This window comes from Mytilus edulis, chromosome 5 (genome assembly GCF_963676685.1).
Source record: "Mytilus edulis chromosome 5, xbMytEdul2.2, whole genome shotgun sequence".
Taxonomy (NCBI): domain Eukaryota; kingdom Metazoa; phylum Mollusca; class Bivalvia; order Mytilida; family Mytilidae; genus Mytilus; species Mytilus edulis.
This window is the reverse complement of record NC_092348.1, coordinates 1,034,831-1,060,115: the sequence shown is the minus strand read 5'-3', so window position 1 is coordinate 1,060,115 and position 25,285 is coordinate 1,034,831. Positions and strand designations below refer to the sequence as shown.

Here is a 25,285-nt window from a genome sequence, read left to right as displayed (position 1 = left end):
TGTGGTTTTTAAGGAATATCATTTGACAGAACACAGGCATCTTTATATACATTTCCATTGAGGATGTATGCAACTGTTGCCAATTAGCAAAACCCTTCGTGATATAAATGAGGAAAATATTTGACATTGATAATTATCACGGTCCTTAAAATAGTGTAACGTACCTTCCTGGTCTTTAGTATGCATATATAAATAAAGGCAACAGTAGTATACCGCTGTTCAAAACTCATAAATCCATGGACAAAAAACAAAATCGGGATAACAAACTAAAACCGAGGGAAACGCATTAAATATAAGAGGAGAACAACGACATAACACTAAAATGTAACACATATAGACAAAATCCCACGAGAATAACAAATATAACATATATATATATATAACATCAAAACCAAATACATGAATTTGGGATAGACAAGTACCGTGACACGTCTTATCGCAATGTGAATTTACACTCAAAAATAAGAGAAAACAAACGACACAACGTTATAATGTAATACACACAGAAACGAACTATAATATAACAATGACCATATTCCTGACTTGGTACAGGGCATTTTTAAAGGAAAAAATGGTGGGTTGAACCTGGTTTTGTGGCATGCCAAACCTCGCACTTTTATGGCCATGTGAAATATAACATCAAAATGACAACACAGGACTACAATATAAATAAATTGGAGAACACAATTGATAAAGAATCACACGAACAACAGCCAACAAAAGGCAACAAGTTCAAAATTTTAATACGCCAGAAGTGTATTTTGTCCACACAAGACCTATGTGTGACGCACAGATACAAAAGTTTGAAAGCCGAAACGAGTACAAAGTTGAACAGCATCGAGGACCAAAAGATCAAAAAGGTTGTGCCAAAAACGGCAAGGGCTTTCCGTTAAGTTACCAGAAAATCCCTATAATTTAGAGTAATTTATACTTTTGCAAACAGTAAATTTAATAAAATGAATATTCAAAAGATGTGCATGATAAAGCTGAAGTATTAACTAATTACAGGAAACAACTGAAATACATTTACATAACCAGACATTTGAAACACAAAAGTAGACACATCCGAATACGTTTAAACCTCTACGCCAAGTGACGTCCTATTTGAAACTGAAAAATGACGAAAAAATGACGTCATTAGAATTAGTAAAACAGAGCATCAAAAAATGAAAAATGACGTCATTAGAATTAGTAAAACAGAGCATCAAAAAATGAAAAATGACGAAAACTTGACTGCATTGCCAGTAAAATTTGTGTTTCAAGTCTCACTTAATCTGCATACAACCAATGGATGCATTTCTTCTGAATTTGTAAACTTTATACTTGTTCCGTATTCGGAAGAACTTGAAACTTTGGTAATACAAGTTTGCCAAATGTGTCAGGTTGATCTGTATAAATACGTTTTTTTAGCATTAGTCTCTAACATATCAATTATCGTTGTTTGGTGTTCGCTGATAACCTATTTTTACAAACATAACTTGTATTTACTTTTGATTTTAAAAGGTGTCAATAACATACTCATTATATATCAAATTTTAAAAGGTGAAATTACTACTTATCTTTGACACGTTTTCTTGTGTTCCTTTTCTGTCATCCACAATGCATATTTTGATTTATTAAATCGTGTTTTTTCAGACGGCAATACACTTGAAATGATTTATATAAAAGGTACCGGTCTTATAATTTGATACGTCAGACGCTCAGATCAAAGTAGTTAGAAAGCCAAACAAAGTTGAATAAATTAATACAATTTGTTAAAATGGTCTTCTTCAAAAAACGATACATTACCGCTTCATCTATATTTTCGACCAAATAATTGTTTATAACATTGACAAAAATTATGTCCGCAATGAAAGAGTGTCTTCATAAATACTGCGAAACTGTTAACAAGCGTAGTGGTATTAATAAAAGAGGGACGAAAGATACCAAAGGTACAGTCAAACTCATTAATCTGAAATAAACTGACAACGCCATGGCTAAAAATGAAAAAGACAAACAGACAAACAATAGTACACATGACACAACATAGAAAACTAAAGAATAAACAACACGAACCCCACCAAAAACTATGCGTGATCTCAGGTGCTCCGGAAGGGTAAGCAGATCCTGCTCCACATGTGGCTCCCGTCGTGTTGCTTGTGTGATATCAAATCCGGTAAATAGTCTAATTAGGTAGGTCACATTCATGAAAGGGAAGGGGATTGTAGTTACGACGTAAGGAACATATCCGATATCATTTGTGAAATGGTTATTCCATAACGGTCAACCAACTCGTGATGGCGTCCGTAAAATTTACGAAGGGAAGATTTCAGCAACAACCCTCTATCAAGAAAATTATGATAGGAAATGCAAGCACGGGAATTTCTTATCAATTGGGAGATGTATACCCCGTATGCAGGTGCTGCTGGAATGTTGCTACTTAGAAATCGAAAGTTCACAATTGGAAAGCTGAAATCATCTCTTTTGTCGTAAAGTTTTGTTTTCAACCGACCCTCATTGTCAATTTCTAGATGTAAGTCAAGATATGAGGCAGACTTAATTGTATCTGTAGTATCCTTTATCTCTAGTTCGATGGGATAGATGCGTACCACATAGTCACCAAACTTTGAATCATTTAGTGAAATAACATCATCTATATAGCGGAAAGCAGAGTTAAAGGATATTGCTATCTTCTTATTTTTCTTCCTAAGAAGTTCCTGCATGTGGGCCTCATAACAATAAAGAAATAAGTCGGCAAGTAGAGGGGCACAGTTTGTTCCCATTGGAATGCCGACAGTCTGTTGAAAAGCACGTCATCCGAACGTAACAAATATGTTGTCAATCAAGAAATCAATAACATCAGTATCAGAGAATTTTTTCTTAGAATCAGATTAATTCTTTACAAAGTAGGATTTATCCCTCCCTAAGACCAGATACTTGTATCTACGTTAGCCATTCTTTTTTATATGTAGAAAAGAACCTCTTGATATTTTTTTTAAGTTATCATTCTCGGAAATTAATTCTATCAAAACTTTTTTTATTTTTTAATTCTGCATACTAGCATTCCCCATGTAATATTGAAAAATCGTCAAAAAGAAATAACACACAATGCTTTTCAACATACAAATGGTAGTATTCGATATAAATTTATTACTTTGGGATACCATACGGCATATTTTGTTAATCATAATAAATCATAAATGAAATAAATAAAGGCAACAGTAGTATACCGCTGTTAAAAACTCAAAGAGCCATGGACAAAAAACAAAATCGGGGTAACAAACTAACTTGAAACTGAGGGAGACGCATTAAATATCAGAAGATAACAACGACACAACATTAAAATGTAACGCATTAAATATCAGAAGATAACAACGACACAGGATTAAAATGTAACACACACAGAAACGGATTGATCCTATGAGAATAACAAATATAACATCAAAAACGCACAAATCGCTAGGTTCAAATCAAACATTTTATGAACATTTGGAGGAGTTTTCGCCCATTGAAACGTCGTGAATGACAGTCCATCTGAAGTTTGATAGACCAAAGGGTATTGATATGTTGACGTATGAAAGTCAATTCAGTACTATTTTTTCCTGCTCTGTTCTGCATACGTATAATCCTTCAGTCTCTATAGGAGCTAGTCCACTTTAGATTAGGGTCTGACTCAACTTTATATCTATATGTTCACAATATGAAAGGAGGCTAAAGCTTAAAATTGACGTGTTCTTAAAATGTCTTGTAAATGTGAAACGCGTGTATGTGATATATTTTACAAAATACAGTTCACACTTAAATAATTATAGTACGACAGCTTCAAATTATCTTTTTGATTATTTTTTTATGAGGAGACTGTATATAAAACATTTTAAAAGTAAAAAGTGTTTTCAAAAAGAAACAGTTTGCTTATTACAAAGATAAGATATTCAAGTAAGATGCACTGAAATTCACTAATGACTCCCTGACACGTTCTTATCTAAACCATTAATTTTTCAGCCGGTGTAGCAAGAATCTTGTTATCCTATGCAGCTAAAGTGTCTATCTTTTTATTGTATATGCAATTCGTTAGTTGGTATTAGGTGTATTGTTTCTTAAGCTTTATAAACATATAGTAATGTCACAAACATGGTGAAATTCAAATGATTCCCTCTCAATTCTAATGATTTTTTTTTTGAACAACCTAAATGTATTTCAACACTTTTTAGATTATTCATACGCAATGGAGGTAAAATTACAGCTATATAATAAAGGTTCTTTTATATTTGTGGTTTTATGCAATCCATTGATTTATTTTTTTATCTTAATATCACAACAAATAATTGTACAAAATAAAAATAAGTTTTATTGCACTAAAATCAAAATATTACAAGTAAAATATAAATTACATGAATCCTAAAAGCCTCGGATTACATGATTGACATGAAATGTATTGTCTATTTTTCTTCAAACTATACAATTTTTCATCACTGTTCTTGACAGACATATATAAAACTCCATGTATAAAATCTTTCATCAGCACTATCACTGTACTTATTCACTCATATAAAAATATATCTATGTATAAAATCCTGATTGCATTACTGCATTAAAATTAATGTCTCTTTTAATATGAAGATTCTGAATATATAGTTCGAACTGTTAAAATGCTGCAATATGAGATCACATTTTCTTATTAAATAGGATACTACGTTTGGAGTTATCATCAATCCAAAACCTCTCTCCAGTAGAAGAATTTTCTTTCCATATCTGAAGGCTCATATATTTTAAGTTCCTTTTCTATTTTCAGTTCTTCTTCAGGAAAATAAGCGGGTGTCTCAGGTTCCCATTTTATCAACCGAAAATACTTTACTAAAGCTACACCTGGTATCCAAAGAACTGCAGTAAGAATTAAAAATGCTGCAACAAATTTATGTCCTCCCGGCCATGATAAAGCTGTCGTTGTTGCCTGGAATTACAATATGATAGCAAACACTTTTTAAATTATGTAAATAATTTAACATTTTCAATTGTATTCTCGTGTTCTAGTTAAATTGTTGATATTATTCAAGTCATTAACATGTACCCCAAGCAAAAGAATTAATCCCTCCCAAAGTCAGATCAATACTATTCAAAATATTGTTAATAACACTTGGTCCACTTCCGAGTTAATATTCATTTTAAAGGATAAAACTGTGGATATGTCTCGTGTGCGTGACCTCATCACAAGCTAAACAATATTGATGCTACCAATGAAATATTGAGACACCTGAAAACGGAATTATTGTACGCCAATCGGGAGGTTCACATGTATGTATAATTGTATATTCTTTAATTGATTTGACCCAAAAGGATTGCCTCCACTTGTAAATTTATTTAGTCTTTTTCATTGTTAGCCATGGCGTTGTCAGTTTGTTTTAGATTTATATGTTTTCCTCTTATGGTTGATGTGTTTCCCTCGGTTTTAGTTTGTAACCCGGATTAGTTTTCTTTTAATCTATTTACGACTTTCGAACAGCGGCATACTACTGTTGCCTTTATTTGTTGGCTGAGAAAGCCGTGGTGTTTAAAGAGAACCTCAACCGACTTTTGGCAGGAAAACATAACAGTCATAGATAAGATAGATAAATGCACCTACCTCGAGTGGGGTATAAAGTAACAGAACCTCAGTTTTTAGGCTAATGATAATTTGTCGATGACTACTTAAATACTCTGGCCAAAATGGCCTTCTGGTAATGTGAGCAAATGTAATTTAAATCTTTATTCACTTACCGTTGTAGAATCCCAAGCATCGTATGTTGTACCGGTAACCGCCATTTTTATCACACTCGCTAAGAATATGACGATGATTGCTAAAGGTGATACATATTTCCACATAATCAACCAGTAATAATTTGGTCTGTATCCAATCATTAAAGATATATCATCTCCAAATCTAAAATGAAATCGGTTAGAATTATGAAGGAATTAAGAATACATGATTCATCTTTTTCAAAAAGACGAATCATTATAAAAAGAAGATGTGGTATGATTACCAGGTAAACAAAATTATCAGGGTCTGCATTTCAGTGTTTCGTTCTATCTTCCTATATCATTATATGACTTTGCAATATAATATAGCTTAAAAAATAAGAAGCTGTAAAGATCTAGTTTATGATTCTCCATCTCATGAAGTTTTACCAAGGCAAGTTTGGTAAAAGTTGGACATAGGGTTTAAAGATATTATCCAACACACAAATATTTCGAATTTATTTCAGGCTATTAATACTTATTTTTTAACAAAATGTCTGTCTATAAATAACATGAAATAACTGCTGTGACCTTGACTTTTCATAGGTTGACACCAAAATCGTTAAACTGACGTAATGGGGCATCGTTAAACTGACGTAATGGGCATCGATAAAATCACGTAATGGGGCATCGTTAAACTCACGTAATGGAGCATCGTTAAACCGACGAAATGGGGCATCGTTAAACTCACGTAATGGGGCATCGTTAAACTCACGTAATGGGGCATCGTTAAACTCACGTAATGGGGCATCGTTAAACTGACGTAATGGGGCATCGTTAAACTGACGTAATGGGGCATCGTTGCATCTTGTTAGATAAAAGTCGAAATTATAGTTCAAACATTTACACAAATTTTAACCTTTGACCTTAAGTTTTTACCTCCAGATCATTAAATCATTATATGGGGTATAACAAAGCAAAGTTTGATGAAGACTTGTGAAGTTTCCTAGTTCAAAAGAATGTGCAGAAACTCGAAATTATGACCTGCATGCTTGTAATTCCGACGGCATTTGCCATATCATAGGCCGTTGTCGTATAATTTCAAGTTCTACTATTTAGTGATTGACAACCCTTATCAATCTAAATGCAGATTCGACACTTCAAGCAATAAATCATACCATACCGTTTAAGTCCATAAAAGTAACTTATTCCAATGACTTCGAAAAATGCAATAACTAATAATGGAATATTGCCACTAAATTCATCAAAAAGAACAAAAATGTATGGTCCATTCTGTGTGGCAAAACCAAAGGACATCAGAAGGGAAACAGCACATAGTACACCTGAAATATAACACACGAAATAAAAACACGAAATAGTTGTTCACTAAATAACAATAGTAAGGAAACAGCACATAGTAGATCTGAAATATAACACACGAAATAGTTGTTCACTAAATAACAATTATTATAGTTTAGGGAAACAGCACATAGTAGATCTGAAATATAATGTATTCAATCGAATCAGCACTGTTAGAAGGCCAAACAAAATACGAATTTTAAAGAGTTGAATAAATCGAATAAATTCCGAATTGTATTAATTGTTTTAGAAACCTTGTCAATAAAACTATTTTGTGCAATTAGTATTATGACACGTTTAATATTCAGTCTTGTTTGTTTTAACATCTCCAATGATAATGCTGTAAGTTAACAATAAATTACATGGAGATCTAGTAATACTTGTCGTGATTCTAAACGGCAAATCTAATTACCTGCTAATACATCTTTTCTCAAGTTAGTTATGAGGTTCATGTCCATTATAGAGGTCACCACGCCCTCTAGTGTACCGAACATACTGTCTAACCCAAGTGTCAGTAACATCAGGAAGAACAAGATCGACCAGAATGGTGCTGCTGGGAATTGGTTTATGGCTTCTGTAAATGCAATAAAGGCAAGTCCTGTTCCTGAACCCGACTGAAAAGATAATATACACAGGTTTATAAAAAAAATGCGGGAATGTTAAAGACAACTTAGCAAAATACATTTTGTATTTCATACCATGCTGTAAATTATATACACAATTCCTGAAACGTCATAGCATCTAACATCTTAAAAGTGAAAAGAAAAATAAAGATTTTCTACATGCAGTCCTCGCTTGTATTTGTTTCTATAATTAAATGCATTGTTCTATGTTTTTCTTTATAATAATAATAATTAACATGTGTGTTAGATATCGCCGTTATAGCTGTAAACATAACTGTTAACCAAAACTATGAGAAATGCCTATTTACATACAGAGAAAGGAGAAGCAACAAAATTGAAAATGGAAATGGGGAATATGTTAAAGAGACAACAACCCGACTAAAGTGCAGAAAACAGCCAAAGGCCACCAATGGGTCTTAAACACAGCGAGAAAATATCGCCGCCGAGTGCAGTGTTCAGCTGACGTCTAAACACAAAATAGTTAGTTTTACCTTTTGAAGCTCTGCTTGCAAATCACAGACTGGAAGTTCAGGCATTATCCCTTGTCTTTGTATCCATCGTTGAATAGATGGTTCGAACTGGGTAAATGTTGTTTGTGTTCCAGCTTTTGGTACTGTCAGGTCTGTTGTGTTAAACAGGCTTATCAGCTGGCTATTCTTTGTTGCTAAGCAATCGTTGTAGGAGTTGTTAGCCTTAAAACCTATAACAAACAATAATATAATGATAAAGGAGAAGGGCCAATTTCTCCTATATGAGCAGATTAGAAATCTCAAAGTGTCAAATCCCACTTAATTTTTAATATAAAGGAACATATTCTATATTTTAAAAAAACAGATCCAAAACTTTTTTTTATTTCCCCATACTATCAAAAAGACTTTCATTGCTACATATCGGTTTTTTTTTTTTAATTTTTGGGTAAAACATTGCATCGAGGTGCACATTAACTTAGATAAACTAGTTGATGATGATACAGTGTTGCCGTAAGACGTCCAGTGGCAAGTTATGTGGGGTGTTTTTTTCAAGACGAGAACATAATTCCGTAGTTGATTATGAGTATGATCCCCACAATGTTACAGTCTGCATGAAGTGTGCCAACCTACTTCGGCACATAATTCTGACTCCCGTCAATCATTATTTTCTTTTTCTCTTAAATGATACGTACATTGCATAGAAACGGCCGCTGTCAGAATGCTGTGGAAAGACTGACGAGGGTAAACTAGTAAACCCCACTCCTTTCTAAACGAAGCATAATAATTTCCTCCAAAAGTTTGGTTTTGATAATCAATGTCCTTCCTAACAATTTTTTTAATTACCTATATTTTTACGAATCACGCAGTGTTGTTTATTAAAACTACTTGATATAAAATCTATGACGAAAACAGATGCTCTGCAGTTAATAACCACATTACATTAAAATAAATGACCATTCCAGGAAAAACATATGCTATGCATTTAATTTGGGTAATTACTACCTAATATAGAAAATATGACAATTCCAGCAAACACGGAGGTTCCACAGTTAATAACTGAAACCAAGATGGCGTCAACATAACAGTTGTTTCTGACTGGCATATAGGAGGAGAAAGCGATCAGCCCACCAAAGGCTAATCCTAATGAGAAGAAGATTTGTGTTGCTGCTTCTAACCATACTTGTGGATCTGCTAATCTAGAAAACTGCAATAAATGAGGAAAATGATGTATGTAAAATTGTTTCTAAAACGTAGAAAGTTCTGATGCGTACGTATTTGAACAGATACTCAGCATAATGGTTATTTAATGTTTTTAAATGAACATTATTCCGTGGCGTATTTTAGAATATTAAAGGGGTAGTTGAGTGGTGAAACCATAGACGAATGAAGGAAAAAGGGCCACATTAAATTATAGTTGCTCACAATCATAATATTATCGTCCTCTTTAAAGTAAAATATATTGTTGCCTCTACGCATTTTAAAATGGTCTCCAATTGAAAGATTTACACCTTTTGGGGAATTCGTACATAATGTATAAAGTTCCTAAAGAGAGGCGACATATACCATTAACAAGAATGTGTCCAAAGTACACGGATGCCCCACTCCCACTATCATTTTCCATGTTCAATGGACCGTGAAATTGGATAAAAAATATAATTAGGCATTAAAATTAGAAAGATAATATCATAGGGAACATTTGTACTAAGTTTTAAGTTGATTGGACTTCAACTTCATCAAAAACTACCTTGACCAAAAACTTTAACCTGAAACATGCACTTTCATTTTCTATGTTCAGTGGACCGTGAAATTGGGGTCAAAAGTTTAATTTGGCTTTAAAATTAGAAAGATCATATCATAAGGAACATGTGTACTAAGTTTCAAGTTGATTGGACTTCAACTTCATCAAAAACTACCTTGACCAAAAACTTTAACCTGAAGCGGGACAGACGGATGAACGAACAGACGAACGAACGAACGAACAGACGGACGGACGAACGAACGAACGGACGCACAGACCAGAAAACATAATGCCCCTCTACTATCGTAGGTGGGGCATAAAAACAATAGACATACATGTATGTACAACAATATACTGAACGGATTTGTTTTATCTATCACGGTTAACATGTTTTATGTAACAATTTAACGTCTGTATTTGTCATGTTGTATATATGTTGTACAGATAAATGACGCAAAATTACAAAGGTTATATGTCCTTCATCCAATAAAATATTTGATTTGATCAAGTTCACAAAAATAAATTTTGAATATAAATATAAGAACTGTATTGTATTTTTATTACCTTGTTTGAAGTAAAAACAAGAATGTGTCCATAGTACACCGATGCCCACTCATTTTCCATGTTCAGTGGACCGTGAAATTGGGGTCAAAACTTTAATTTGTCATTTAAATTAGAAAGATTATATCATGGGGAACATGTGTACTAAGTTTCAAGTTGATTCATTTTTGAGTCGACTTCAACTTCATCAAAAACTACCTTGACCAAAAACTTTAACCTGAACTTTTCACTATCATTTTCTATGTTCAGTGGACCGTGAAATTGGGGTCAAATCTTTAATTTGGCATTAAAATTAGAAAATATCATATCATGGGTAACATGTGTACAAAGTTTAAAGTTGATTGAACTTCAACTTCATCAAAAACTACCTTGACCAAAAACTTTAACCTGAAGCAGAACGGACGCACAGACAGACAGACAGACGGACGGACAGACGAACGGACGTACAGACTAGAAAACATAATGCCCCTCTACTATCGTAGGTGGGGCATAACAATCATATTAACATTTGTTCTAATCAGAGTGTAGACGGAATATTAACATTCAACTTATTACGTATGAACATAGAATGTTAAATGCCGTCCCTTTGTTTGTAACAAGAAGAACAAACGCATAGTAAATCAAAACACATACTAGTACAATTAAAGTAATGCTTTCGTCTGTACAGCAATATCTGACGGTTGATTAGTGTTTGCTAATTGAGTCACCCTCTTATATAAGGTCATTACTTACTTATTACTTACTTACTTACTTACTTATCTATGTAAATACTTACATCCGGTACGAAGAAATATTCTAGGCCATGCTGAAATCCTTCTAAAGTTACTCCACGGAAGAAGAAAATGATCAACACCAAATATGGAAATGTTGCAGTGACATACACAACCTATGAAATAGTAAAGCTGAGTTAAAGGGACACTAGCTACGAGATACATATTTTTTTTTCGTCTATTAATGAAAGTGGAATATTGATAATAATTCGCTTATTGCAGCCAGTATAGTTCAATTTTGTCAAAATAAGCTAAGAAACAGCTAAGAAACATCGATGATGAATTATTCACTTGTAAGTGAATAATTTGACCCCATTAATTCCGTATTCGTGTGAACTTCAATTTACCCCCTTAGCTAGAGATGGATTATGCATGATTGATGCATTTTAGGCTATTAAAAGAAACATTGAAAGTAAAACAAAGGTAGTTACTTTGTAAAATAAGACTTCCAAAATAATTAAGCAATTAAACGAAAGAAATTTTCGAAAAGGTTTACAATTTAAAAAAAAAACATCATATGGAAAATACTGAAGAGGAATGGTCTTTTTTATACAGATAGGACCGTTGGTTTTCCCGTTTGAAAGGTTTTGCACTAGTAATTGTCGGGGCCCTTTATAGCGCCCTTTATACCGTGTTGTTCGATGTATCATGTGCGCCAAGGCTTCGTGTTGAAGACCGTACCTTGATTAATGATGGTTTGCCATTATAAATTGTGACTTGGATGGAGAGTTGTCTCATTATCACTCATACCTCATCTTCCTATATCTATTTGATTAGTTAAAATGATCGTCCAGTCTTTCTGTAATAACTTACTTTACCGGAAGATGCAATCCCTTTAATCATGCACATGAACACAATAAGCCAAGCTACGAACAACGAAACCAATATCCACCAGTTCAGGTTTCCAGTTTCCTCTACAGATGACGAAATATCTAAAGTCTTTCTGTACCAGAAATAAGTTGTCGGACTGCTCATCTATAAAACGGAAATTATAGGGTCAACATAAATTTGTCAAATTTCATTAATAGAAAATAATAAGATAAGACAAGACAATTTATTACAACTTAGGCACACGTATGGTGCTACAAGAGGATAAAAATTATACATTAAAAATTACATACATACTTATACATTTACAAGAAAGTCACACAATAGATTAATAATTGATATCATACAATAAAACTGAAATATATTTGGTTGATTTGTTTGCAAAATTCTTAATTGCAACGTGGTTAGAAATTATAGTAACATGCTATGAATTATGAAAATATTTTTTTCAATATGTCTTAGAAACATGCACACTTTTGTTAGCACTGGCACGTTACAGTGTGATAATAGACCAATAAATTTCAATTGGGAAGGATTTTTTATGTAATATGTAGGTATATACCTTTCTCTTAAAGACATAATTTGTTTATTGGAACATACAAAAAAATAATGATATTCGTCACCAATGGTATTTGAATCGCAGTGACAGCATATACGATTTTCTCTTGGTGTATTTTTCCACCGACCAACTTCGACAGGGATTTTGATGTTTGAACATCTAAATTTACTGTAGATGTATCGATCTGCCACTTTAAGATTGAGTAAATATGGCTCTAAACAAAACATTGTTTTGTATGAAGCATAAAACAAACACCTCTAGATGAGTTTGTCATATCAGCAGATAGGCTCTGTCAGTTTGTTGGTATTTTTATGAGCACCACGTCGTACACTCGGACCCCCCTTTTTTTCCTTGATCCGCCACTGGAGCACCGTCGTACACTCAGGGTAAGGTCAATCTAGTTGTAGTCAGGAACGAAAAGAAAATGATGCATTTAATAGAGTATACGGGAACGGGGAATGTGTCAAGGAGACAACAACCCGACAGAAGAGAAGAAAAAAGTTCAAGGCCACCGATGGGTCGCCAACGCAGCTAGAAAATCACGCACCCGGATGCAAGCTTCAGCTGGCCTCTAACAATATTGTATACCTATACCATACTTACATTGCACTCCTTTGGTACCGGATCTGGACATGCTGCCCATGGTAAGGTAGCTCGGAAACTCAGCACTAAATAATACAGACACCAGGCAATAATAGTGTTATAGTATAACGCTACCCAAAACGAGACAAAACAGCAAGCTATTCCAATCCCGCCTAAAAAGGGACTAACTTCATTCCATGCTCCTATGGCTCCTTTCCGTAACCTTTGACCTACTGCAAGTTCAAGGTAAAACAAAGGAATGCCCTCGATTGCCAACATTATGACATATGGAATAAGAAAAGCACCTGTAATTAAAAGGTATAAGTCTGAAATTACCTTACATTTTTTAAACTTGGAAAGCATGAATATCACTAAAAATTTTCAAAATTGTAAACTTTCTAAAAAATAAACAGAAATGGTGAACTGTAAAATTGTTGATGGTTCAGTGGCATATATTTCATAACTATGTCTTCTATGACATAGAGTTCACCATAATATGACACTGGTATTTTCTTCTGTGTGCTCATTTTAAAAGTTATTGAAAAATTTCAAAGTGAGTTTGACAGTGTTGTATAAAATCACTGAACACAACCAATAAGTAAATTAGATATAAATGATACTGCAAACTTGCTGTTGAACACATGAAGGGTATTATTTGAAAGATTTATAATACTTTTTGGGGTCTCTAAACATTTGCTTTGTCATATATTTTCCTTTCAAATGATGAGCATTGTAAAGAGCATTGCAAAGTGGTTGCCAAAACTGGTTATTATAAACCATTATGTGATATCGCCTTCTTTGTAACTTCTCTCAGAAGATAATAAGCATATATTTTACAGGTTATACACACCCATCAAATTAGTCATATAATATATGACTTCGCATTTTATTCCTTTTTGAAACGTTTTATGCTAAGTTTAATGTTGTTTTAATTTGCATTGATGTAACAGGGTCAATTAAAAACAGAAAAAACAAAATACACATATGAGAAAACAAAGAGAAAGAGAAAATAATGATCCAGAGGCCAAAGGACTATCATGGAAATGATTATGATCTCCAAGAGGGAGGAATAGTACCACTATCAAAGTTTGTTGTTCCAGTCTTGTGGCAATGGTTTTGCTCATTGTCGTTAATTTCTATGGCATTGACTGATCGAGTGAAGAGTTTTCAGATAGGTAAGCATACCATATCTGTTTTCTTATATAAACAGAAAATTATCTGAATCAATGGAATTATATTATTAACCCGTTTATAAACTTATATTGTAATAGTTCTTTATGGAATCTCTGACTATTCATAGAAATAAAATTACATTTGAACAATTATAATAAAGGAACTTGTATCTCATGCCACCACACATAGATTATACCATTCCTAACAGACAATTCGTGTAGCCTGACTTACCTCCTCCGTTTTTCTGTGCTAGGTAGGGAAATCTCCAGACATTTCCAAGTCCTACAGCGAACCCGACGACGGCTAAGAGATATTGTACTTTATTATCCCACGATTCACGTTCAGTCGATTGTCCTTCAATATCTTCTGTTTTCTGCTTCAATAACAATGCGTCCGTAGATAATGCTGCACTCGCCTTTGATGGCACGGAACCAATACTGCCAGAAAATATACTTCCACTCTCCATTGCGGACGAAAAAGAATTTCTTCGAGACATTTGAACTGGCGTGTGTGTATCTGTTGTGAGTGTTTCCCTTGACTCGCGCCAATTGGACGCACTCGATTCGATCGTGAACACACTTGACGTGTCCATTCCTTTGTTTACCTGTCCTTTCATTGGATCATTGTTTTGTTTCTTTTTCTTGGTCATGATTAGTATTGGTTTTAGTTCAAATTATAAAGTTGAGGTTCTGCATCTGAAGAAAAGATATACTTGTTTTTCTGTACAAATAGTTTTTTTTTAGTGGATGTCCGGTGTTTTTTTATCAATATGATATCACAACTTTGGTGAAATTGTGTTTATAGTTATAGAGTGTATTAAGAATTTTTTAATACCACCCAACTATTTCATTACACATTTGTGAGGAAAATTGCCCAAGCTGCTGTCAGATGCATAAGAAAACTTTATCTTTTTTTCTAGTCATATATATGAAATACAACATCAGCATTTATTTACAGAACCACAATTACATTAAAGGGGTAATTGGTTGAGATACAAACGATTAAACTCTGTAGATTAAGGAGGGACATCCCCTCCCTTTATGGAGCTTCATATATGGTGTATGCAGACAAGTCCCATCCCATAACGAGGAAGTGACTTAATACAATATCATGATATGAAACAAACTACAAAAGTACTCTTGCTTTCTATAGGTCAATATTTATGTTAACATACAAGTACTGATTTGTAAAATTACTAATGAACCGCTGCTCGAGAATGTAGACATTTGCCTGAGTGATATTACTTAATGCAATTTGATTTTATTTATTTGTCTTTTGTAAAAGGTTTCTCTCAAAATCTATAGCCTTTTATAGCCAAATATAATAAGGTATTGGTTTTTCTAATTGTTAAAGTCCGTACGGTTGCATATATAATTGAACTTCAAACTTGATCAAAGTCCTGAATAAATAGTGACTTTATAACATAACTTTTCAGTCGTATATATATGGGCATAGTCCTATCGAAGTAAAATAGAAAATGATCTCTTGACAGCCATGGGGTTCAAACGTTCTAATACATAAATTATCTACCCCTAACCATGCATATAGAAACGTACGCGACCTTTCTTGTCTGATTATTTTGACTAATATCGCTAAATATGCTCATCTCCTATTAGTTCGATGTTAACATTTATGAATTTTATTCTAGCCCTTCTTTGTGGTTTAACACTAAACCGGTTCGAAATTGAACCATCTTATCCGAATCATTCATTTATTTTATTTTTATATATATTTTTTTCACTTCGTTGGCAGTACTGTGATGAATATAAATTATAATGACAAGTTAAGCTTTTAAAGAAAAGAAAAATCGGTATACTTATGGTTTAGCCCAAGTGATACCCTGGTCAAGTTTATGGTTTAAGACCAAATGATCCCTGATGACGCTTATGATTTTGCCCACATGCTATCGTGGTGACGTTTATGGTTTAGGCCAAAATGATATCGTGGTTACGCTTATGGTTACAATGGTCACTATTATGGTTTAGCCCAAGTGATACCATGGTCACGCTTATGGTTTAGCCCACATGATACACTGGTCACAATTATGGTTTAGTCCAAGTGATACCGTGGTCACGCTTATAGTGTAGCCCAAATGATATCGTCGTCATGCATATGGTATAGCCCAAATGTCTTGTGCCCTTTTTTGTATACTGCATTTTTGACGTTTGTCGTGTTTTGCTTGTTCATTGTTAGTTCTCTTTCAACTGATGAGTTCAGTTAGGAAAAATAATATTGTTAGATACTTTTCCAAGGTTTTATTATCTTTAGTATTTTCGCCTTAATTAAGGAACATGTTAAAGAGGCGCAACTAACTACAGTCGTGTGTTTCCTTGTTAAAAAAAAGTAGCAATACGCTAAAGAAAAAAACAAACAACGTGTCACAAGACCTGTGTCTGGTTTACCAACTTATCCACTTTCCTTATTTCTTATCTATATGAGTTTAATATCGATGAAAGAAAAGGAGGATGTACAAATAAATTGATTTTGTTCTTTAGGGACGACATCAAAAGATCGATGTAGGATAAAAAAAACTTAAATCAAATAGTTTGGGGTCGGGGGGGGGGGGTTAAAATTCAACAAGTTTTGTATATCTAAAATCAATTTTTACATATATCCCTATTGGTAAGTCAATTCTTCCCAAATTAAGTTAAGAGGGGGGTGGGGTGTCAGTGAAAAAACTATGTGAATTATGTATCAAAACCCACAGGACACACTATGTTATGATCTATCGTAAATGTATGATAAACCAATGTAAGAACATTTGAAAATAAAGTAAGTAGCAATGTATATAAATGACTTACCCATTTACAAAAATAAACATTCCATAAACACACTAAAGCAAACTATATTATATACTGTTTTAAAAGTCTGTATATGTCGAGTCATCAGTCGTATTATGCATGGGTGACTGAATTTGGACAAAAAAATGGGAAATTTTAAAATTACCCAACAGGTAACTAAATACAAGTTATGTATAATCATTAATGCTACACATTTATGTCTCGCTCTTATAGACACATGTTATTTAGTTGAATCAAGTTTGTGGTATACTATAATGTTATTAAATATGTTTGATCAGCCGTCTCTTTCTCACGGTGTGATAAATGGCTCTAAGAAACCACTTAGTATGTAGATGATTTCTTTTTTAGATCCAACCACACCAGATACATGTCCGTGATTTAAACTGTATAAATCCGTTCGTCAGAATAAGACACAATATTAATATTTACTTATCTTTTATTGATTGGAAAAATTAAGTTTATAAATATATCATACAGTATTTAATGCAAGAGTAATTCTATTGATACATTGGGCATGCTCATTGAAAGAAACAAAATGGCTTTGTCCTCACACTTTGTGGCATGAAACGGTAAGATAGTTATTTATATAAAATCATTTTTGATTTTGTTGAAATACTTTTTATCCAAACTTTTACTTCCCTCTCAATTCAAGATTGTTAATGATAGAGAAATAAAAAGGGTATTTATTTTTCTATAATTAGAAATGAGAATTTTTAGTACACGAAAACCACGTTGCAACGGTACATGTAATGGTGTATTTCATGAAATTATAAGTTATAATTCAAGCAATTTTTTAATAACATAGTCTCCTTTGTTCTTGCAACATGTAAATATGGTTATACTGAGTAAAGTGTCGTTTTAAGTCTCAACCAAAAATGAAAGACCAATTTACGTCATCAAATGCATTTCTTGTACATTTTTATCATTCTCGGACCACATCCGTTATCATAAGTTAAAACTTATTGTTCATCTCAAAGAAGTGTAGACCGTTGGTTTTCCCCTTTGAATGGTTTTACACTAGTAGTTTGTTTTGGGGCCCTTTATAGCTTTTTGTTCGGTGTGAGCCAAGGCTCCGTGTTGAAGGCCTTACATTGACCTATAATGGTTTACTTTTATAAATTGTTATTTGGATGGAGAGATGTCTCATTGGCATTCACATCACATCTTCCTATATCTATTATTCCACGTTGAAAGGAAACCCATCCCGAAACAAATGTTTGCATCTTACTCCACAGATATAGACACTATCTGATTGTCTTCTCGATCATACTATTATTCATTTTGAGAAATACAAAAATTGTGTCAGTCCATTGAACATTTTGGTGGTCAAAACCTTCGGACCACCACTTTTCATGAACTCTGGTGAATTATTAGGCCATCAGAGATCTGCCACAGAACAAACGAAAATAATAACTGATTCAAAAGATGTTATTACTTCGAACAGATACATTACTATATAATAAAGAAAGGATTTTAGCAAGTTTTTATTGCCAATGAGACAACTCCAACTCTCCGCCAGGGACCAAATGACATAGAAGTTTATAACAATTATAGATCAAGGTACGACCTTCAACAATGAGCAAAACTCATACCGCATAGTTAGCTATTAAAGGCCCCGAAATGACAAATGTAAAACAATTCAAACAAGAAAACAAGCAGCCTGATTTATGTATACAAAACAATGGGGGAAATATAATGTACAGCAACAAACGACAACCACTTAATTATATGCTCCTGACTTAGTAGAGTACAACATGGGATAGCGTCAAATATGTTTGCGGTCGCCCTTACCTCTCTCCTAATCTGGAATAGTGATGTAACAATACAACATGAGTACAAACTGTAACAAAAAGTTGAAAAAGGCATAACTCATTAGATGAATACAAATAGATCAGCATCTAACAAAACCACAGCGTGGACGTGGACCGGTACTTATACATCACAAAAATAAAACAGACATCAAGTACTGATCTGAGAGTGTTCTTCGTTACTGACAGCTACTAGTAGTTCAAAGCCAATAACAACTAAAACAAGAATCATGTATATATCGAAGACGCAAATATTTAATTTTAAATTTTTCTCTTAACTTTTTTTCTATGTTTTTTGTTTAAAGATTCCAATCATGGATTGAACACATGTAGCTGATTGGAATGCACGTGATAAAGCATGGACGCAAGTCCCGTACAGAGATCAGAACATTATCAATTATTTGTGTTTTATGACGACAGTGATGAACAAGCTCGGGATGATATACTTCCGGTCTTAGAATCAGAGCATATTTCCTTTAGTTCTTTACAAGAAAATGGCATGCCAGGCACGAACACTTTCGATACTGCATTTAGTCTCGTCGCAAAGTCCAGAAAAGTACTGATTATATTTTCTAAAAGTTTATCTGTAAACAAAAAAAGCAGCCATATGATAAAGTCCGCCTGCACGGAACCAAGTATAAGGCGAAAAATCATCACACTGATTACAGATGGCAAAGTTTCATCCGTCAACGGTTTATTTTGTCTTAGGGACACATCAATTATAAGATTTAACACGAATTGGGTTTCTAATCTAAAAACTGAACTATTGACAATAATACCAAGTTATTCCATCTTACATGCGAATACCGGAGCATCTAATTTTGTTTCATCGAAGGGCCTTCTCCTCCAACAAATGGACATGGACCTGTATGGAGTGTTGATAACAGCCAGGAATAAGAACTTTCTCATTGATCTGCCTGAATTCTATAAACATATTAATGAACATACTAAATTGAATATTCCACAAGCTTGCGAAGACTGTGGATTTCTATGTGATCTGAACACTACAATTAGTTTAGGATTTACCGATGATTTCCTCGAAACTGAGGAGGAAAAGTTTGGTGATAGTGAGATGAGTAAAGGTTTACTGGAGTTGATGAAATGTGTTATGGATGCGTATAACCCCCATTCTAAAAGTAATTTGTGGTCTGTGTCTTGTTCAGTGAGTGGGGAATACAAGCCGTCACATGCCTACTACATCAATGATATGTTTGGTAGTGTCGTTTATGCACTGTTAAACAAAGCAGCAAGTAAAATGCAAGTTCCATTTCTGCCTGAGTTTGAAGATATAGACAAGAGAAGAGAAACTTTAAAGAACATAGAGGACCATAGTAGAAGAGAGACGATTGCCCTGGCAGGATTTGTATGCATAGCTGAACCTGACCGCATGCAGTGTTTTCAATGTGGATGGCATATCCCTTTGTCAGCTATGGACCTTGAACCAATGTTATACCATGCAAGTTACATGCCGTTATGTCCCTATGTGCAACAAACATTAGCTCCAGAGAGATTTCCGCCGTATCGAGTACACCATAAGAAGTTTGATAATTCAGACCTGTCCACGGAAGATGATGGAGATGAAGATTTTCAGAAGTTTGCTGATGCCGGTTTTTATCGCAACGGGTTTGAACACGTGATCGAATGTATGAGCTGTGGGCTTTGTATCATCATCAACAATGCAAACACAAGTCCCTGGGATACACATGCTCTTTTGTCACCTACATGTAAATTTGTTCTGGAAAAGAAAGGAATAGACTTTATTAAGTCGGTTAATGCACAAAGGTCTACAGATAAAGAACCAACAATTATAACTTATGCGCTGACTGATTTCAGTTTCGACCATAGAACGAACTGGCCGAGCATTCTGTTCACACCCGATACTATATAAGACCTTAGACCGAGACTAACGGGCATTATCACGTGCAACAAAATAGTTGGTTCTTTTTCAGTAGCTATAACCCAAAGATTGATCATAAATCCTACCTCAAAGATTTCTACAAATACCTCAAAAATACAACCACTACCTCCAAGAATTTTACCTCTACCTGATAATTTTGCTGTTAATGCCCTTTTTGACCTTATATGTGAGGCTGTATAAATTCTGAAAGTTTTCTTGACGACTCACACGCTAATAGATATTTTGATAACACGATATTTGAGGATTTTTATAGATGGAGGCATATACAAATGCTAAATCGTTATGATATTTCTTAAATATGTGATTACTATTTTTTTTTCTTCAAATATGATAACTATTTATTCATATGTGATAACTTTTTATCAATATGCGATTACTTTTTATTTATAAGTGCTAACTATCTATTTGTATGTGATAACTATCTATTTGTAAGTGCTAACTATCTATTTCTGAGATAACTATGTATTTATATGTGATAACTATCTATTTGTAAGTGATAACTACCTATTCATATGTGATAACTACCTATTCATATGTGTTAACTATCTATTTATACGTGTTAACTATCTATTTATATGTGCTTTTCTATTCATATGTGCTAACTATCTATTTATATGTACTAACTATCTATTTATACGTGGTAACTATATATGTTGATGTGCTAACTATTTATATGTGATAAAATCCGATTATTATGTGCCAAAGTTTTGCTTATATGTGATAACTATTGAAAAGATTTTTTTATTTATATGTGATAACATTTACAGATGAAACGCATCTTATCAAAAAAATGAAATTCATTAAGTCGAATTATCAAATGAATTGTATATAAAGACTTAATTTTTCTGTGAAATTATGATGGTGTTTATTTATTTTTTTACGTTATTTAGCAATAATTGGCTAACAGAAACTGTAGGCTATACATTAACAGAGTACAAGCGTTACCTAGTGAAATTATTTTTGGCCAGTGAGTAGATCAACTAAAAAAACTGTGTAAATAACGTTTTGGGTAACAGTGGTTTTCTATAGTATTTCTGAACATGTAAATCGAAAATGAAAAATAAAAAACTTTATAAATTTCGTGCATCAGAAGCGCTTATTTGTATTTATTTCACCAGGTAAGATCAGGTAAGATAGTGCCTAAACATTCGAAATTCGTGGATGTAAAGATACCTTGGAGCTATAGGACCATAGGGAGCAAAAACTTGTCATACAGAGTCAAATATATAAAATTTAAAAAAAAAATGAGTATACCGATGTTAAAATCTTTTAATATAGTTATCAAAGGTACCAGGATTATAATTTTATACGCCAGACGCGCGATTCGAATACTCATCAGTGACGCTCAGATCAAAATAGTTATAAAGACAAAGAAGTACAAAGTTGAAAGCATTGAAGACCCAAAATTCTAAAAAGTTGTGCGTAATACGGCTAAGGTAATCTATTCCTGGGATAAGAAAATCCTTAGTTTTTCGAACAATTCAAAGTTTTGTAACCGGAATTTTATAAAAATTACCATATTAAAACAAACGAGTCGAGGTAAAAACAAAAAAGCAAAAAAAAAAACTCATATAAAATTATAAACTTCAAAAGCAGCGCGACCGAGTTGATCGCTAACAGGGTAAAACGCCTGAATGTCCGTCGCGTATTGTTTGATGTTTCCAATGTTTATTTGACATGCGGCTATTTCACTTTTTTTACAATGATAACAACAGCTGACAAATTTTCGAGTTTTCTTTTTCTTCGACTGCATAGAGTTGTTTCATTAAATTTTCCTGTAATTTGTCGAGATGGTTATTGATCTTTATTCTTGTCTTCTTGATTTCTTTTACAATTTCTTTTCTTTTCTCTTTCAATGTCGAAAGCTTATCTTGTTGATGCTGGCACATTTTCTGTATATTTTCTGCTGTTCATTAATGGTGTCTCCATCTCGTACAGGGCATAAGCAGTTTTGACATTTTGAATGACGTCATCTGTATTAACGACGCCCCTGCACTTTGAATGGTTCTCAACAATATATTTGCTGCAACAAGGACAATCATGCTGTCAGTAATACAGTTTGAACTTTTCATTGTGATTACTACAGTATTGGCTGATTTTCAGTACATCAGCTGGTAATTTCGGTCGTTCGGTAATACATAGAATTATATGGTTTCTTGATGCCTATCGTGTACTTGGCATTTTTTGGCATAGTCCTTCATCGCATTCTGTACACCAGACGATGCATGGTTTTAGTGAAGTTTCGAGGGTCACACACACCGCAGCTTTGGAAGTTATCGCCATTAAAACAAAAATACAAAAAAGCAATAATATATAATTAATCATAACAAAAGTTAAAAAAGCATTACCCCCCAAAAAATGGCCGATAATTTTAGCAGCATTAATAATGACAATGAACATAAAAAAAAGAAATGATAGCTGTAGAACACTGAAACTAAGATAAGCGTATTTTCATTTCCCTTTGTTATGATATTCACTGGAACAATCAAAGATACTGATTGACATATATATCCCATTATATTTGGTTACTGTTAAAAGAGAATAATTCCTGATAAAAAGAAGACAAAGGATTTTCTTATCCAAGGCATAGATTACCTTATTCGTATTCATAGTATTTGGCACAACGTTTTGGAATTTTGAGTCTTCTATGCTCTTAAACTTTGTACATGTTTTGCTTGATTACTAGTCGCTCGATCTGAGCGTCACCGATGAGTCTTGTGTTGAAGAAATGCATTTCTGGCGTATTAAAGTCTGGTACCTTTGATAACTATTAGGCGCAAAATGTGCTATTGTATTGTTTATTTGCGTATTTCTCTGTCTTGAATGTTCTTGCATTGACTTGTACTATATTCCTGTCATTGTAATGGTGTCATTTTAGTGTTTATATATTTTACATTGCCATAAAAGTGCGATGTTTAGCTAGCCGCAAAACCAGAATCAATCTACTTTTTTTTTAAATGTCCTCTACCAAGTCAAGAAAATGGCAATTGTTATCTGATAGTTTGTTTCTGTGCTTGTTGCATTTTCGTTTGGTTATGATCACTTCAGTGTTTCGTTGTTTACCTCTTATAGTTGATGTGTTTCGTTCGGTTTTAGTTTGTAACCCGAATTTGTTTTTGTCTCAATCGATTTATGACTTTCCAACAGCGGTATACTAATGCAGCTGCCTTTATTATTTTGTCTTCCTATTTATAAGTTTTAAAAATACTCGACTCGTTATTAACAAGCACCAATTATTTCATTAATTTAAGAATAACTGCAATTACTAAACGAGATCAAACTTTCTTCTTCTTCTTCTTCTTCTTCTTCTTCTTCTTCTTCTTCTTCTTCTTCTTCTTCTTCTTCTTCTTCTTCTTCTTCTTCTTCTTCTTCTTCTTCTTCTTCTTCTTCTTTTTTTACACATAAAATCCGGCTGTCATTTGTAAATGATAAAACACAAATTATACGGATTGGAAACTCTTTGTTTCAGACCGTCAACCATCCATTGCCTCAAGCAACTTTAAGCGCTTTATATATAGTTTATATCACATCTCCCTATTTTTGGCTTCTATCGTGTTCATTATATTGATATCTGTTGATATTGGTTAAAAATGTCTGCTGTCTATAATTAGCCTGATAATGTTTGGTTTGAATTGAAAGACACTGTGCCAGACTTCATCTGTTGTATGTTGAGTAACATAGTCCTTGCTCGTTTCAAAGTATGTAATTCTAGTTTTGGATAACAGTGGACGCTCCAGAAGAAAATGAGAGATATTTCCCTCAAAAAGATTACATAATTGACAGAGTTGAGAAGGTGATCGATTAAATTTCACTCTATTAGAATTTAGTATAAATGTTCCTGAAACTATTCTAGTTTTAACAATATCTTTCCGAACTTCAGCTTTTGTTTTGTCAAATATAGTCCAAACTGGATGATTTTTGCCAATAAGAAGATGCTTAGTTTCCATATATTTTATAATTGATCTAGATTGAGCATCGTCCGTTAATAGGATTTCTCCAATTATAGAAAAAAAAAACTGTTCGGGTTATCTTAGTTAACCGACATTTGTCTGATGATGATATCATTAACTCTTTGAACGTTTGACTGCAAGTAAAATATGACGAAAATGTCTTAAATTCTTTCTATGACAAGATTACAGCTGGGTTATATAGGTCTTTTTTAGAGGAATGGCTTCCAAACCACAAAGAAGTCTTGGCAGAACATATGTGTTGTAGATTTTGTAAGATGTTATTGGGTCTAAGCCATTTGTCCCATGCACCCCCGGAGCCCATTAGCGCATACAAAGTTCGTCTTGCAAGATTTATTTTATTTGCCACATTTATTTCTCCTTCCTTTTTCCAGCTTCTAGTTATACCCAAATGAGTTGCAATGTTATACAAGACTCACCCATTTTCAAAACCAAG

General features: G+C 33.5%; 2 protein-coding genes across 2 annotated transcripts; one reads left to right on the top strand and one right to left on the bottom strand.

Moving 5' to 3' along the window:
• Positions 1-4,304: 4,304 nt before the first annotated feature.
• LOC139522737 (sodium-dependent neutral amino acid transporter B(0)AT3-like) lies at positions 4,305-17,331 on the bottom strand. Its single transcript, XM_071316243.1, has 11 exons — positions 17,156-17,331; positions 14,586-15,049; positions 13,203-13,486; positions 12,026-12,187; positions 11,218-11,328; positions 9,146-9,347; positions 8,165-8,373; positions 7,463-7,664; positions 6,875-7,034; positions 5,734-5,896; positions 4,305-4,930 (listed from the first exon to the last, which is right to left on the bottom strand). Exons 2-11 carry the CDS (start codon positions 15,001-15,003, stop codon positions 4,688-4,690), a joined length of 2,154 nt encoding a protein of 717 aa, XP_071172344.1. The 5' UTR covers positions 15,004-15,049; positions 17,156-17,331; the 3' UTR covers positions 4,305-4,687.
• Positions 17,332-17,660: 329 nt separating this feature from the next.
• Positions 17,661-21,970, top strand: LOC139522736 (uncharacterized). The gene is made up of 2 exons (XM_071316242.1): positions 17,661-17,724; positions 19,269-21,970. Exon 2 carries the CDS (start codon positions 19,322-19,324, stop codon positions 20,849-20,851), a length of 1,530 nt encoding a protein of 509 aa, XP_071172343.1. The 5' UTR covers positions 17,661-17,724; positions 19,269-19,321; the 3' UTR covers positions 20,852-21,970.
• Positions 21,971-25,285: the final 3,315 nt, after the last annotated feature.

Bases quoted from the DNA above. Each gene is read 5' to 3' on its own strand.
- LOC139522736 (XM_071316242.1), top strand. From the start codon at position 19,322: ATGGACGCAAGTCCCGTACAGAGATCAGAACATTATCAATTATTTGTG.
- LOC139522737 (XM_071316243.1), bottom strand. From the start codon at position 15,003: ATGACCAAGAAAAAGAAACAAAACAATGATCCAATGAAAGGACAGGTA. The intron at 8,374-9,145 runs GTAGTAATTACC...TGTTTGTTATAG, and splicing joins TGTCATATTTTCTATATTAG to GTTTTAAGGCTAACAACTCC. The intron at 5,897-6,874 runs GTATGGTATGAT...ATTTCATTTTAG, and splicing joins TACTTTTATGGACTTAAACG to ATTTGGAGATGATATATCTT.